General features: G+C 30.8%; 1 protein-coding gene across 4 annotated transcripts; it reads left to right on the forward strand.

Moving 5' to 3' along the window:
* Window positions 1–1,259: 1,259 nt before the first annotated feature.
* On the forward strand, window positions 1,260–13,360 carry LOC126750661 (keratin-associated protein 10-1-like). Of its 4 annotated transcripts, XM_050460339.1 has the most exons (10): window positions 1,260–1,420; window positions 2,940–3,040; window positions 4,529–4,693; window positions 7,773–7,909; window positions 10,651–10,794; window positions 10,847–11,063; window positions 11,115–11,288; window positions 12,635–12,766; window positions 12,843–12,972; window positions 13,224–13,360. In XM_050460339.1, the coding sequence occupies exons 1-10, from the start codon at window positions 1,330–1,332 to the stop codon at window positions 13,277–13,279; spliced, it is 1,347 nt and encodes a 448-aa protein (XP_050316296.1). In that variant the 5' UTR covers window positions 1,260–1,329; the 3' UTR covers window positions 13,280–13,360. The 4 variants fall into 4 exon arrangements, 3 of the variants coding, with proteins under 3 accessions (XP_050316296.1, XP_050316294.1, XP_050316295.1); XR_007665781.1 differs by having other exon boundaries at window positions 10,847–11,288; window positions 12,831–12,972; XM_050460337.1 differs by having other exon boundaries at window positions 10,847–11,288.
* The last annotated feature ends 1,154 nt before the right edge of the window (window positions 13,361–14,514 follow it).

Genomic DNA, 14,514 nt, shown 5'->3' on the forward strand with positions numbered 1-14,514 from the left:
GATTGAATATAAGGGATTATTATTATATCCCATATTATCAATCAACGGTATAAGGGTATTCAATTACCTGCCTTAGACATAGACTTAAAAAGTAGCTGACAGAAAAGGCCTACTATAACGTTGGAGAGTTTTATGCTTAACGTTTTGTGGAGTCTACAGTGTATATTTTTGTATGTATATAGGTATGGCATGCATTATGATAATGAGAAAAGTATTTTATTTTGATCGATTTACCGGTATTTATCAGTATATGTATAATATTGCTTCTATGAAAAATAGTTCTTTTAAATATTTTAGATGTATTTTCTAAAACTTTGTCGGCCTTGAAACTTTTAGAGTGTTCTGTAATTAGATTGGTGCTCTATTTTATTTAATTAATTTAATAAAAATTTTAAACTATGGAATTCTTTTAAGACAAATAACTATTGTGCTAAAAAAATGACATACTTACTAAAAAAATCAGCTATATAACGATAATATTCAAATAATAACCAAATTCATGCTGACTAATAAATTTAACCAACACCTTGATTTATCAAGAAATAATGCTCTCATTATGGAAAACTATAATTTAATTATAAAACTGTAATTTGCTTTGTCTCGTGAACAAGCGTATTTAAAATCCAGTTCAGAGATCTACTAGAATCTTTGATGTGCCGCGAATAGTCCGTGTGCCGGTGTTGCTTGTATTGTCACATGGCATGCATGTTTAAATCGCAAATTTTTATGTGGAGTCACAAAGTCATATTTTAAGCGATATTTAATCATTCCATTAAATAAATAAATGTTTTTAACATTTTTTTTTAAATGTATTTATTTGATTCATTCAAAATTTGACTACAGACGCCCACGTACTATTTTGTTAGACGTCTCACCTCAGTCCCAGCCCCTCAAGCGTGAAAAGTTGCACAGGTCCGGCCTTAAAATTTATTTGTATTTAAAATTTTATTATTCGGGATTTATATTTATCAGTCCACTAGATGGCACCTCCAAAATAGAGAATAAAATACAATGCAAAATTCAGGTACTGTTTTAGCAGAAATTTTTGAGAATTAACTGTGATTTGGTTTTGTTAATTTCCTGATTCAATGTCATAAGATCGCCTTTGTTACACAACTAAAAAGATCTGTTTATGCTATCTGTAATAATACGTAAAAGGGATGCTTGTTTTTGATTATCCATTTTGATGAATATTCTTTTAACGTTAATCGTATGTATTTGGGCACACGACTTTCAAATCATAAATTATATTGTCAATCCTTGTTGTCAAAATTTACAGTTTCTTTTCTAAATTTCTAGTAGTAAACAATTCGACAGAAAATAACAAAAATGTCCTGTGCACGCTGTGGATATGGAGTTTATAAAACTGACGAGTTTATTTCATTAAACAAGGTTTGGCACAAATGTTGTTTTACTTGTTGTAAGTATTTAGTATTTGATATTTAAGGTTTGTATTTTTCATACATGTTTTAATATTTAGCATAAATTTATAATGATATATATTTCTTCAAAAATTAAAACTTTTTAAAATTTAATATACTTTTAAATTATGTCTTTCTAATAAATTATATAATAAAAAAACCACGGTGCAATAGATTATGTAAATAATAAATATTGTAAGTCTTTCTGGAATAAATGTACCTACTTTTTTATTAACATTCTTCACAGGATAGACTTATTCAATAGATTAAATACAGGTTTAAGGTTTCCTTTAAATTATGTGAAACGGTGGGGTCTCAGTTTAAATCTTTAATATAATTAAGATAAGAGAAAAACCGAGAATAGTAGTGATTATTAATTATTATTCATACCTACCTAATCTACGGCCCAAAACTAAATGACAGTATTTGTTGATTTTACTAGTATTGAGTTTTTTCCTGTTATTTTATTTAAAAGATTTTTTTTTAAATTAAGATTGTAGATGAGTTTTTTGACTTCGAGATAAAACGTATGTGTAATATGATGTATATGCAAAAAGAGCTAATTTATTTTCATTTGTAGGCATTAATTGCTTACATTAATCCGATCTCACGTAAGCTAATATAATAATAGGACGTTTTATATAATAGTTTCCTAATATTTAATTAACTATTTTATTTAGTATAAGTGTTGTATTTGATGTAAGTACTGTATGTGATGATGTGTAGGTCTGTAATTCTGTTTGAGCTTTGACTTTACAATTTTATTCTCATATAATCATAAATCCTCATATAATAATTCCTTAGAATTACCACTTTCTGAAAGTAAATGTAGATGTTGCTATACAGTCTCAGCTTTCAGAGGTTAGCTTCAAGCAGTAATCTAGTATAGAATAATTGTTATTTGATAAAGCACTTCCTGTAACACCACCAATTAATAAACTGTTTCTTAATTAATGAATAGCTTTTAGTTCGTTAGCTGTCGCTGAATTTTGTACTGAGTGAAGGTATAATACGTTAAAAAGAAATATAAATGAAGTGATTACAAGGGGCCACTGGGATGATTAAACTCTTACTACAAAAGTATCTTTTTTCCAAGGGCTACTATAACTTCACGTTTTGCGTTCACTGTTCTCAATTCAGCTAAATTCAAAGCATGCATTTTAAACATTTAATATCAAAAGGTCGGACAAATCGCATTAACAAAGCTGTAATTAAAATTACGTCAATAATAGGTTAAATCTAAGTGAAATTTAAAAAAAACAAAAAACATATAGGCTAAAATTACTTAAAATCCTAGCAATTGTGTTTTTCTGCATATTACAGTTGGTAATTCTTAAGAGGTCGCTCACCTTGCGGAAAGGTGAGCGACCCTTTATATGCGTCACATGACAAATATCTGACGTCTTTCCAAAATTTCAGTTTTTTAAATCTCTTATAAAATTTTTGTTAAGTTCTCAAATATTTAACCTTTTAAATTATTATAACTTTTTGTTTGTTTAAATTATTAGTTATTTTTAGATCAGTGCGACAAGCGGCTGGAAAAAGAATGTGCAAAAATATTTCAAGGTGAATTATTCTGTCAGTGCTGCTACTCCTGTGTAATTGAAAAACTTTTTGAGGTGGGTACTTTAGGTATTTAATATCCGAAATACTTAATGTAATAATGACTACAAAAAACACTTTAGGAGAGAAATAATTGATGCACTGGTGCTGTCTTTCTAAATAAAATAAATTAAATAGAAATTTCTAAATAAAATAAATCACAATGATATGTTTAAAATTTATTGTTGAATAAACCTGACTGTCGATTTTCATTTACGAAACAGTTTAGTACTGTAATTTGATAATTGAGCTGTTTACGACCCAATGATTTTCAATTTTTTTTTTGTATGTTTAGAAAACTTACCTTAAATCTATTATATTAAAACAAAAAAAAACTTGAATGAGCTATTTTTAACAAAACAAATATTGTGTGGTGTGTTGTCCTAATAACTAACACAAGCAACCATTTATTTGAAAAAAAAAACTCTTTTGTTACAAAAACTGCAGAGGTGTATTTTTAATATTCAATGTTGTCTCCACGAACCCAAATGATTGCTCGCATTCTTCTTGGCTTGCCTACATACAATCTGGTGACGAATGTCTTCTTGATGAATAAACATCCCATTCTACCAAAAGAGCATATTGTCATTTATTTAAAGTTAAAAGAGTAGGAATACGACTCCGTAGCAGAATCACTGCAGATCTTGCAGAATTTCATAACGTATATCAGTTAAGGGACTCTTGGGATAAGTCTCATGCCTCAAGAAAAATTTCAGTACATACGTGAATCTCCTTGATAACCTACTCTAGAACTAACGGTACATTCTGTAAAACGTTCCTGTGGTCTTCTACATACATGCCCTTTAACGACCATCCGGCGACCGTAGACTAAATCTCAACTAATCAGTAAAAAAAGGGACTCCCAGCAAAACTTCAATAAGCAATTTGATTTTTTTAATATTTTTGTTTTAAAATGTTCTATAGACCGTATAATTTCTATTAAGCAAAAAATTGTCGGCAAATCTTTGGGTCTTAAATTGCTCAACAATTCTGTAAACTATTTTAGTTGAAGGCATATAATGCACAAAGAAAACAGTAAAAATCTCCTGCCTATGGTTTATTAATTTTATACGGTTTTGATATTTAAATCAAAATATTATATGTATATTTTGTTTTTAAAATCCAATAAATCAATCTGGCCTAGTAACCGAAAAGGTACCGCAAGGCTTAATGTGAGGAAATATTTCGTTCCAAGAAACTCAGAAACACTATTGACTATTATTTTTAGTAATTTGTTGTTGTAAGGAGATGATCCAAAAACTATATTCAATTTGTTATCTCTTTTATTTATAAAAAACGGAATAGGGGTTCTTGGTCTAATTTTGTATATATCTTTATAAAAAAAATCCAGCAGGATTGAGCCCTTCTCAATTTTCGTTTTCTCTTTTTTTATCTTTTATTTTCTTACGTTTATTAATCAAAAAGTATATAATATATGTAGTATAATTTTCAACTTAACTTCATATTCTTCAGCAGGGTACCGCTTAATTAATTTTCATTTTAAGGTAATTTCCACTCCTTCAGTAATAAAACCTTGTAAAGTGCTTTCTACTCCAAGTTGTACCATCAGCAAATCATTTGTGCAGTGTCTGAGAAAACGCGAAAACTGCTGTCCAAAGAAAATTGATTGTTATAAAAGCAAACAATTTTGCTTTCCCGCTGAAAAAAAGGTAAGCTTACAAGCATTTTATAGTTTAATATTGTTACAATAATGCTTAGAATTTTACGAGGCAAAATTTAAATCAAATGGTGTATGTACTTAGTAATACAGTTTCTTTCCAAACTTCTCCCAATATCAGATTAGTCCGATCTATATTTCAAACTTTTTATGAATGATTATATGGCTATAATTTTTTTACTACACGTAGCTATACAGTTCTATTTGAAGACTTTGTAAACAGAACTTAATATAGCTGTAATTTATAGTTGTCCTCGTAACGTCTTTGTGGATCATAATATCTTCTCCTGGGTGGCAGTCAAACTTTAGCTAAGCTTTAGAATCCTAAGCAAAGTCTTTTTGGTGCTTTCATAGACTATTGATATGTCAAGAGAAAGTAATAAACAATTTTGCTGTTTTTTTATTCGCTTTTTCACATTGCTTTTGAACAGATTCATAGTACAGTACTTTTCTCTCAATGGACTCAAACTCCCCACAATTTGTAATGTCTAGATCGGATAAGAAATGAAAAGTTACCTCTTCTTACTATTCTTACTATTATAGTTCCACTTACGTTTAATTTCATTTTTGGTAGCTTATTTAACTTAAGAGCCTCATTTAGTAGGGCAGTCGGGGTATATTTCGAGCACCAATTTAGATTATTTTATTAAAAATTCTTATACCAGAAAATTAAATTTTCTAGACTTCGTGTCCTTTCTTGCCTTGAGTGTTGAATGTTGAGAGTTGAATGTTCTCTTGAAATGATTGGTCTTTATCGGCAAAAATAATGAAGAAACTCGTAAGCATTTCCAAATTACTCCAAATGTCTTTAAAGGGACCGCGTTTAATACTATTTAATCAGTTTTGTTGTTTACCTTGGAAAAAAATTAAACGAAAGTCAAAACAATAAAAGGGGTGTATTCCTACGATAAAAGTGTAATCCTGGCGTAAGTCTATTTCAGAAAGGATTGTGGTCCTGATGTTGCAATTGGTGTCAGGAGTAAAGGACATCTAGAATTCCAATTAAGTAGATAGCTTTAACCAAACGTCAGATTAATATGGAGACCGAAAAATGTATGGAGCTTCTATTAAAGAGGTTTTTGAAGCAGAGAGAAGAAGGAGGGGACGGGACCATAAGCACAGACAAGAACAAGAGAAACGCGACCGTAAACATCTGAAAGAGTGAGACAAAAAACAGAGGGAAGAGCAAGAGAAACGTCATGATAGGAAGATTTATAAAGAAGATGTATCAGAACGAGACAGAAAACAAGAATACCTCATAAATACCCTGAAAGAAGACTTACTTAAGAATAAATCGGTTGCAATGTCCTGAAGAAAGCTCACTGCACAATTTCACCACCACCAAATTTAATTCTTGAGTCAGCGGTTCAAAAAATACCCTAATTATTAGATTACACAAAACTAAAGTCTTCGTCGGCTCAACAACATTCCTGCAGTCAATATTAGTTGCAGAAATTATGGATGTCTTCATATTAATATTATATGTTATGAATGCTCCACTTTAATATTTTAAAATGGACATTACCATATATTGATGACAAATTGATGTTGTACTAGCAAAGAGCAAGGAGAGATCTACAAGATTTTTTATGAATTATCGGTAACTACATGATATTACCAAGAAAGTAAGTTATCCCCAACCAGAAATTGACGACACGCTATCAGGTCCGCAATGGATTTCAATGCTGGATCTGAAGAGTAGATACTAGTAGGTAAAAATGCTCGAATATCATGAAAAAGCTGGCATTCTCGACTGGAACGGGCCTTTGGCAGTTTACAGTCATGACCCCTGGACTCTCCGTAATGCTCCAGTCACCTTTGAAAGACTTATGGAAACTGTGTTATATAAAATGTCTTGAGAATCATGCTTAGTTTATCTGGGTGATGTCATTATACTGAGAAAAAGATTTGAAGAGTATTTAAAGAACAAGAAGTATTTATTAAGCTTCTTACTTTAAACTTAAGATTCGTAAGAAATTTAAAACTTTGCAAAACTTTGCAAAACTTGACGAAGGATAAATAATCAGCAAACTGTGAACAATTTAATAGACATTTTACTTTGGAACCAATGAAACAACAGTCAACGCGAGCCAGGTGGAAGTTTTGTAATTTGATTGAATGAATACAAAGAGTGTGTTCCTAATTTACATAAGCAATAAGCACGAAAGATAAGCCCTTAACTATTTATTTTTTTTAAAAAGATATAAGCAATTTATATTATTTAGTAGTTATTTTTATATCGATAATTATCCAAAATACCGTGCTATCAGACACTGGATCCAGAAACTTTGACAATATACAAATTATTCAACATCGGACTCTTTTTTTAGCAGTGAAGGATCACTAAAAATTGCTTTCTGAATTATTCGTGGCCGTAACAGCAAAACTAAAAAGTTCTTACAATTAATGGTGCTACCTGAACTGGCTCCTAAAATATATTTATCAGACCTACATCATTTTGATATCAGTTGACATCTACCATCTCTGAGGATGGGGACTGCCATTCCAAATAACTGATACTTATTAAATGTAATTCACATTCTGAGCCTTTTAGAGCTAATCGCGCGTTTTGTGATTTATCTAGACGGTATATAATAAAGTCGATAAGTCTGAGTGAGCCCTCTTGCGTTTTTATCTCCGTTCATCTGCTTCACTTAGCACTCCCTTCGATTTTTCGAACTGTCCAGGTATTCTTCAGTCCCTACCTTTTGCTCCGAATACTTAGGATAGTTAGATACTGCCTTTGAACTTAGGATAGTTTTTAAGTAGTGAAAGTTTATGATACCAGTCCAATTTTGTCAACTTCCTGGGTCAGTTCGTTCACTGTTTCCAGCTTTGTCCACATGCAGCGATTCCGCTTGCCTCGCTTGATACGCGCCACGTCGCACGTTATGCTCATAGTATGAACAAGTATTTATCAGCGCATAGTATCTAAGCCGAATGTTCAGTACTTTATAAATGTTAATATTTATAAATCTTAATATGGCCCAATATGCAAATTATAGTTTGAAAAAAATAATTTTCTTTTAATAAATATTTTTCTTAACTGGTCATTTTATTTCTTCTTTTAGAACTGCAAGATCGCTTACTCATGCAGTTGTTTACCAATCCAGCAGAATTATAAAAATGAGTATTGCTTTGACTTTCCTATACCAAGAGAAGTAGCGAACTACTACAGCCGATCACATATGAAAAGCAACGCTTGCAAGTAAGCTTAAAAATAGTTACTCTTTATTGCAATTATCCATTATGTCAAAGTTTTATGAGTTAAGGGGTTATAAGTTTAGTCAATTCAGTTGTTGAATTGGTATTTTATTGCATAGTTCGTGCATATATATAGAGTGTTACAAAATTTGGTGCAAATATTTTAAGAGCGTATTGTTGGAGTTAAAATAAGACTTTTTTTTCTTATAAACATATATCCTTAAATGCACCCACTCAGAGCTACGGCCCGCGCAAATTGCTTAAAGAAAATTGATTATTTGGAATCGTTACTACAATTATGCATCAATTCTTCTGAAAATTTGTATGTCTTCGCTCTTTTGGTGCCTTTTTTATTTTCCATCCCCAAAATGGTGTAAACCCAATTTTAGGAGAAAATTCAGGGGAGCCCTTCTGATGGCTCGTATCTTCTGTTTCCTATAAGCAATTTAAACATCTACCAACGCCATCTAATTATCCATGAAACAATATAAATTTTTTGTCTTTTGCATTTTTTCGGTATAACTAAGTGTTTTCGAGAAAATCGCTGATAAACGAAAGGGAACATTATTAAACCCGATTAATTTATTAAATTAGAAAAAATTAAGTAGGCTGTGACTGTTTTATTTTTTGTCAAATCAAGTTAATTTTATCCAAAAATGCAAAAAACGATAATTTTAGATTTTTCTATGGCTAATTAGATGGTGTTCTACATTTTTAAATTTCTTACTGGAAACATAGGATATGGGTCATCAAAGAGTAAGCCCCCCTGAATCCTTTCCTAAAATTGGGTTTACACCATTTTTGGGATGAAAAATGTCAAGAGGACCCAAAACAATTAGGACTTGCAAATTTCCAAAAGTTTTGACGTATTACTGACGTCAGTGTTCTAAATAATCTATTTTCTTCAAGCAATTTGCGTGGGCTGTAGCTCTGAGAGGATGCATTTTAGGATACATTTTTATAGAGAAAAAAAAAATCCTATTTTAACTCCAACAATACGCTCTTAAATTGTTTGCACCGAATTTTGTATATAATTATTGTTTTCACACAATGTCATAATATGTATGTGAGTATCTACCAAAGTGTTTAATGGAAAAAAATTTACTAATATTACACAGTGAATAAAGATGCCTAAAAAATGTGGAGTTACCACAAAATAACATAAGGATAGTATAAGGACAACTTACTATTAATGCGCATTAGTGCGTAAAAAGTAATTTGCCGTTTATTTGATTTATTTTTTCTAAAACTTGAAAGCATAGAAGAATAACTAAAAGAATAGAGCTAACTCCTACGCATCTCACATTAATTTTTTTGCTATATCGCTGCAATTCGAAAAAATTATCAACATGAAGTGCAATTATTATGGTTATCCCATAATTATTTTTATTTAATTTCTTAAAGATAATTAATTGGTTTATAGCTCTATTTAGATATAAAACATCTTTAATTGTTTGATACCATATCCTAGAAGTTTGTTTAGGCACATAAATTATTTTATTCAATTTTGAAACCGTACTTTCTTGCCCAGAAACAACAAAATGTTCCGGTTGGTGCATATAAGTAGAACCTAGAACCCTCAATTACTTTTGGCTTACTATTCATTGCTTGTCAAGTTACCTTTCACTGCCTTGTTCCAATACAAATTCACTATCAGTGAATTATTCTGTTATCTATTCTATTCTGGTATCTCTGTACTCAAAAGTACAGTTCCATAGTTTTTCGTCATATTCTCTAGGATTAAAATAAACGCAGGTTGAGAAGTTAAGATTAAGTAATATACCCCTCTGTAACTGTTATTTCAATTTCTTTATTTCAAAGTTACTCTTCACTTCCTTTATAAAAGCAAAGAAATATATTTATTATAAAAAGCATCAACACTAACTAAAAAGAGAAGACTAAGATATAGTTCTGTTACTAGTTCAATGTCATCAGGTGGAATTTGTTGCCGCAGAATTTTTAATTTTATTTAAACCTTCTTTATTTTTAAACTAAAAGAAGTAAAGTTGTAATAAATAATATAATAATGTAATAATAATATATAAAGTACATCTTTTGAAAGGGTATTGTATATTTTCTGCAAAATGGCGCCTCATTTTTTTAAAATTTGAGCTACGCGTCACCGTGCACTGAAATTAAATAAGGGATCACGAACAAGAGCAAACAACCGATTTGTGAAATTACTAGCAGTAACTTCCTACTTTTAGTATACTACCTTAAAACGGCAATACAGCTTTAAAACCTAATTTTTGAAAACATAAATGGACACATAAAATGTAAATAACTATAGTTATTATGTCTTGTATTTAAATGCGTATATTTAAAATTATTCTATTTTCAAAAGAAGACACTATTGACATAGATCGGTTATCAACTTAGTCAGGTCAAGGATATTCCTAGGTTCATTTTTTGTTAAACTTACAATAAATTGACGTTGACATTTACAATGATTGACGTATTCAATGACTTTTATACAGAGTGAGATAATGCTGACTATTAGGCTGATTCACTAATAAACCATCACTTTACAAATAGATGTAAGCAAAGTCTCCTGGCTCCTATAACATCTTCATTATAGTCCAGCAGTGTCCACTGATAAAAATATTTTTTTCTACAAATCCTAAAACTTAATCAAAGTCTAATAACTCCACCGAAGGCGCTATAAGAAGTTTGATTATTTATTTTTTGTTTATAACACTAATTACGAATTAAATTAGGAATCATTAATAAATTCATTATTTGCAGAAACCCTGTATCATGCTGTACAACACGACCATGTCCAGCTTGCAATGTTCAAAAATCAGACCGTTGTTGTGAACCCAAATGTAATCAGGTCGCCGTTAAAACCTTAAAAAGCTGTTGTTGCGGATCCTGTGAGCCTTGTCTAAGGTATTTTTTTGGCTTTTAGTAATTTATAATATAAAATAAAAACTTTCCTAAGAATTATTAATGCTCCAAATAGTTATTCGTCTTCGTGCGACCCAAGCGTTCCATGTCAGACTTGCCAGTGTTGCCAAGAAACGGTATGCCCTACCAGAAAATTACCCTGCAGACCAAGTTGTTCCCCACCACCCTGTTCTCACCCAGTTCAACCCTGCTGTTGCAAAAAAACACCAAAATGTTGTCAGCAATATCAAAATAATGTCTGTCCTTTAAAGGTCTGTTGTGAACCTTCAATTTGTTGTTGTCAAAAACAAAAATGTTCGCAGCAAACGAGATGCTGTTCTCTAAAAAATGTATGCCCAATCTTGCAAGATTGTTGTTGTCAGCAACCTAAACGTTGTACACCACAACGTGTTTGTGTTCTGCCTCCTAAATGCCCTCCTTTGCAATGCTGTCCAGTGAGGATGGAGGGATGTTGTAAGCCTTCAACCGCTTGTGAGGTTAGTAAAATTGTCTGTTGTTCTGATATCGCTAATAGTTTAATAGGGATTCTAATGCCTTGGTAGGCGGCATGCCAAGTTTATAATATACAATTTAAAGCTTTCCTGACTAGTTCTAAAAATGAAAATGGCAATAATAAAGAATTCAAAAAATTAGTCAGGTTAAAATAAAAACTCTAAATCTACATTATTAGTTAATGTCCTTAATGTAGGTAGTATTTAGGGTTCCATTTTTTGCCTTAAAAGCATCAGTAGACCTGTAATAAACCTCATTTTTGTGGTTGCAACCACAAATACTTAATCATCTACGTAGTTGAAATTAAAGGCAAATTATGCCTTTCGTTACCTTCCGGTGCTTACCTGGACTGCACAGCAGTCTACGTGGGTCAGTCTGGCGCGAAAATTTCGCAGAGAATCAAAGAACATAAACATCAGTTTTTTGAAATCCTTCATACTAATATAACTGTTTCAAAATGTGCCAATGATTTGTTGGCCGAAAAACATTTATTTCCACCGGAAGATGGCATAAAGTTACTACATGTATGTGATGGACAAAAAACTTTATATTTTAGAATGTGTTGAGATAAGCAAAGCCCTAAAAAGCCCTGATTTTATTTGTGTAAATGATCAATAGCGGTATAGCTCTCATTTTTTTTTTAACAATATGGTATAGTAGACCATTAATTTTATCATGTAGTATCGTGTCTTGCATAATAACGAATGTCTATTTTTGTCTAATCTATTTTTTGTTATTTTAACATAGCGTCTAGCCTTAAGTGAGTAATCTATGATTTGTGTCAGTATACGAGTTATAGTCGTGTATTTTATTTATTTATGGATGTCCCTGTCGATTGAAGTTATTTATATTTGATTAACTGTTAGTTATTTGCTAGTCAATAAATGTTTATATTGTGAATGTTTGTGTTGAACGTCCGGTAAGTGTTATTTTTAAGTTTTATCATTTAGGGAGAAAAATTTTCTGTTATAGGTCTGATTATGCCTACGAAGTACTACATTAAAGACATTAACTAAGATTGTAGATTTACAGTTTTTATTTTAACCTGGAATAATAACCTGGATTTCCTTATTCCAATGAATTTTATATTTAAAATATGAATAAAATAACTGCAACCAATTGATCAATAGGTTCAATAATAGACTAAATATACGTATTATTGAACCTATAGAATTGAATTCAATAAAGAGAAATAAATTTAAGTGATTTACTTATATTATTACTGCATCATGATCTGTTTTAAAGTAATACAAAAAAATTCGTTAATATGAAATTAATTTCCTTCAGAGTTTGGTTAAGTTCCTAGTAGTTTATACAGCTTAATTTTTAGTCTAAAAAATCACCTTGCAACCCATGCAGACCCCCTAAATATTGTGTTTGCGGCAACTTAAACCCATGTGACTGTAAAATATCTCAAATTAAGGCCCAATGTACAGCCTGCTGCAATAGATGCGGATATAAGGTAAAATACTTTATCAAATAGAATAAATAAAATATTCATTTCTCAAACTAAAAGCTATCTAAAGTCCGTCTTTTAGGTGTATGCCGCTGAAAAAATTTCGGTATCATGTGGGGCGTACCATACCAGTTGTTTCACTTGTTCTTGCTGTAACAAATGCTTGGACGTTAAGAATGTCTATGAAGGTTGTGGAGAAATTTATTGCAAAAGTATGTTTAAACTATAAGTAAAATGTTTGCTACTTACTACTAAAAACATATGATATCCGATTTGGCTCATGAAGGGAGTCTTAGTTTTGCAAATTAAAATGAGCACATATTAAAGTTGATTCCTATATAACCTGCTATATAACCTAAAATATTTAGTAGATTTTGTCCAATGACCTTGTTAAGGACAAAATCTATTAATCTAGGATTGAAGTTTCTAATTTTTTAATCAGGCGTAACACTTTCTCTTTCAGGCTGTTACAATCATTTTTTTGGAACAGAGTACTATGGTTTTGGAAACATAAGTTAATCACAATAAGTTAAGCCCGTATTGAAATTATATAAGAAGAAACTTGTCTAAACTGTTATTATATAAATATCTGTGATTGTATTTTCTTTTATATTTTGTCTAAAATAAAAGTTTTGTATTTTGATATATTTTTTTAAGTAATTTTTTACCTTAATAGTAGCATGCCTATTATTAATTCATTTACAACAATAATATATATGGTTAACTTCCGAATGGCATATACCACTCCAATACTGTACGACCCTCTTAAGGAATCTTAGAAATATATTATTATTAGTTTATAAGGTAGCTCGTGCCTGTATGTACAACATACAGGTGTAATGGTACATACAGGTACCTGTGTAACTAACACGCAGTGTTGGCATGTAGACCTTAAGAGCTGGTTTAAAAAGGTCAAAATTCAAGATAAATTAATGAATAGAATGTCATAGAACTTTCTTAAATAAGTTGTTCACATGTATAATAAAACTTTGGTAATAAATTATCAGGAAGAAATTCATTTACTTTAAAATAAATCAAGCGGTGTTAACATCCATCCAGCTATTAATTTTTAATTGAGGCAGATAAATAAACTGAAAATAGTAATGAATTATATGCAAATGTAATTAATTATATTTATAGTTTTTATACTGTTTGGCTCGTATTTTGTAGTTTAAATTGAATACTTAAGTTTATTTAGGATTCTATACTTATGTTTAGTTAAATATTTGTAGTTTTAGTATCTAGTTTTTAGTAGTGCACCTTATTTGAGGGCCCCATTCAGGCCACGATTTAGGTTATTTAGGTCATATTTTTGTAAATACTTGTGGTTTGAATTTTCTATAATTTGTATACTGCCTTGCTTTGATCGTCAGTATTCTCTTAAACTCATTGGTCTTTATGGGTAAAAACAATGTAGAAAATTCTAAACATTTCTAAATTATTCCATCGGTTTTTACATAGAATAATATACAGGGTGTCCGGAAAAAGGAGGCCAATCCGCCAGCCACATGTAGCGTGGACCAAAATAATGCGACTTTAGTGATGCCATTTTTTAATTAGGCGCTCGGTATTCAATATACAGGGCGTCAAAATGAAAAATATAAAATCGTTTTTTTAAAGTAAGTCCAGTGTTTGGTGTAAGAGGGTTTTTTGGAACGAGAAATTGAAATCCGTTCACAAATTCGCTATACCTTGCAGAGGGCGCTACCTTGCGGTATATTACATGTGTTAAAAATACCAAAACGTTTTTGTAC

The sequence above is a fragment of the Anthonomus grandis genome, chromosome 2, assembly GCF_022605725.1.
Source record: "Anthonomus grandis grandis chromosome 2, icAntGran1.3, whole genome shotgun sequence".
NCBI classification, from domain to species: domain Eukaryota; kingdom Metazoa; phylum Arthropoda; class Insecta; order Coleoptera; family Curculionidae; genus Anthonomus; species Anthonomus grandis.

What these genes read in the sequence shown, in the direction of transcription:
- LOC126750661 (XM_050460337.1), top strand. Translation starts at nt 1,330, where the DNA reads ATGTCCTGTGCACGCTGTGGATATGGAGTTTATAAAACTGACGAGTTT. An exon ending in TAATTGAAAAACTTTTTGAG is followed by an intron (nt 3,041 to 4,528) that starts GTGGGTACTTTA and finishes TTTCATTTTAAG; the next exon opens with GTAATTTCCACTCCTTCAGT. An exon ending in GCAATAGATGCGGATATAAG is followed by an intron (nt 12,767 to 12,842) that starts GTAAAATACTTT and finishes TCCGTCTTTTAG; the next exon opens with GTGTATGCCGCTGAAAAAAT.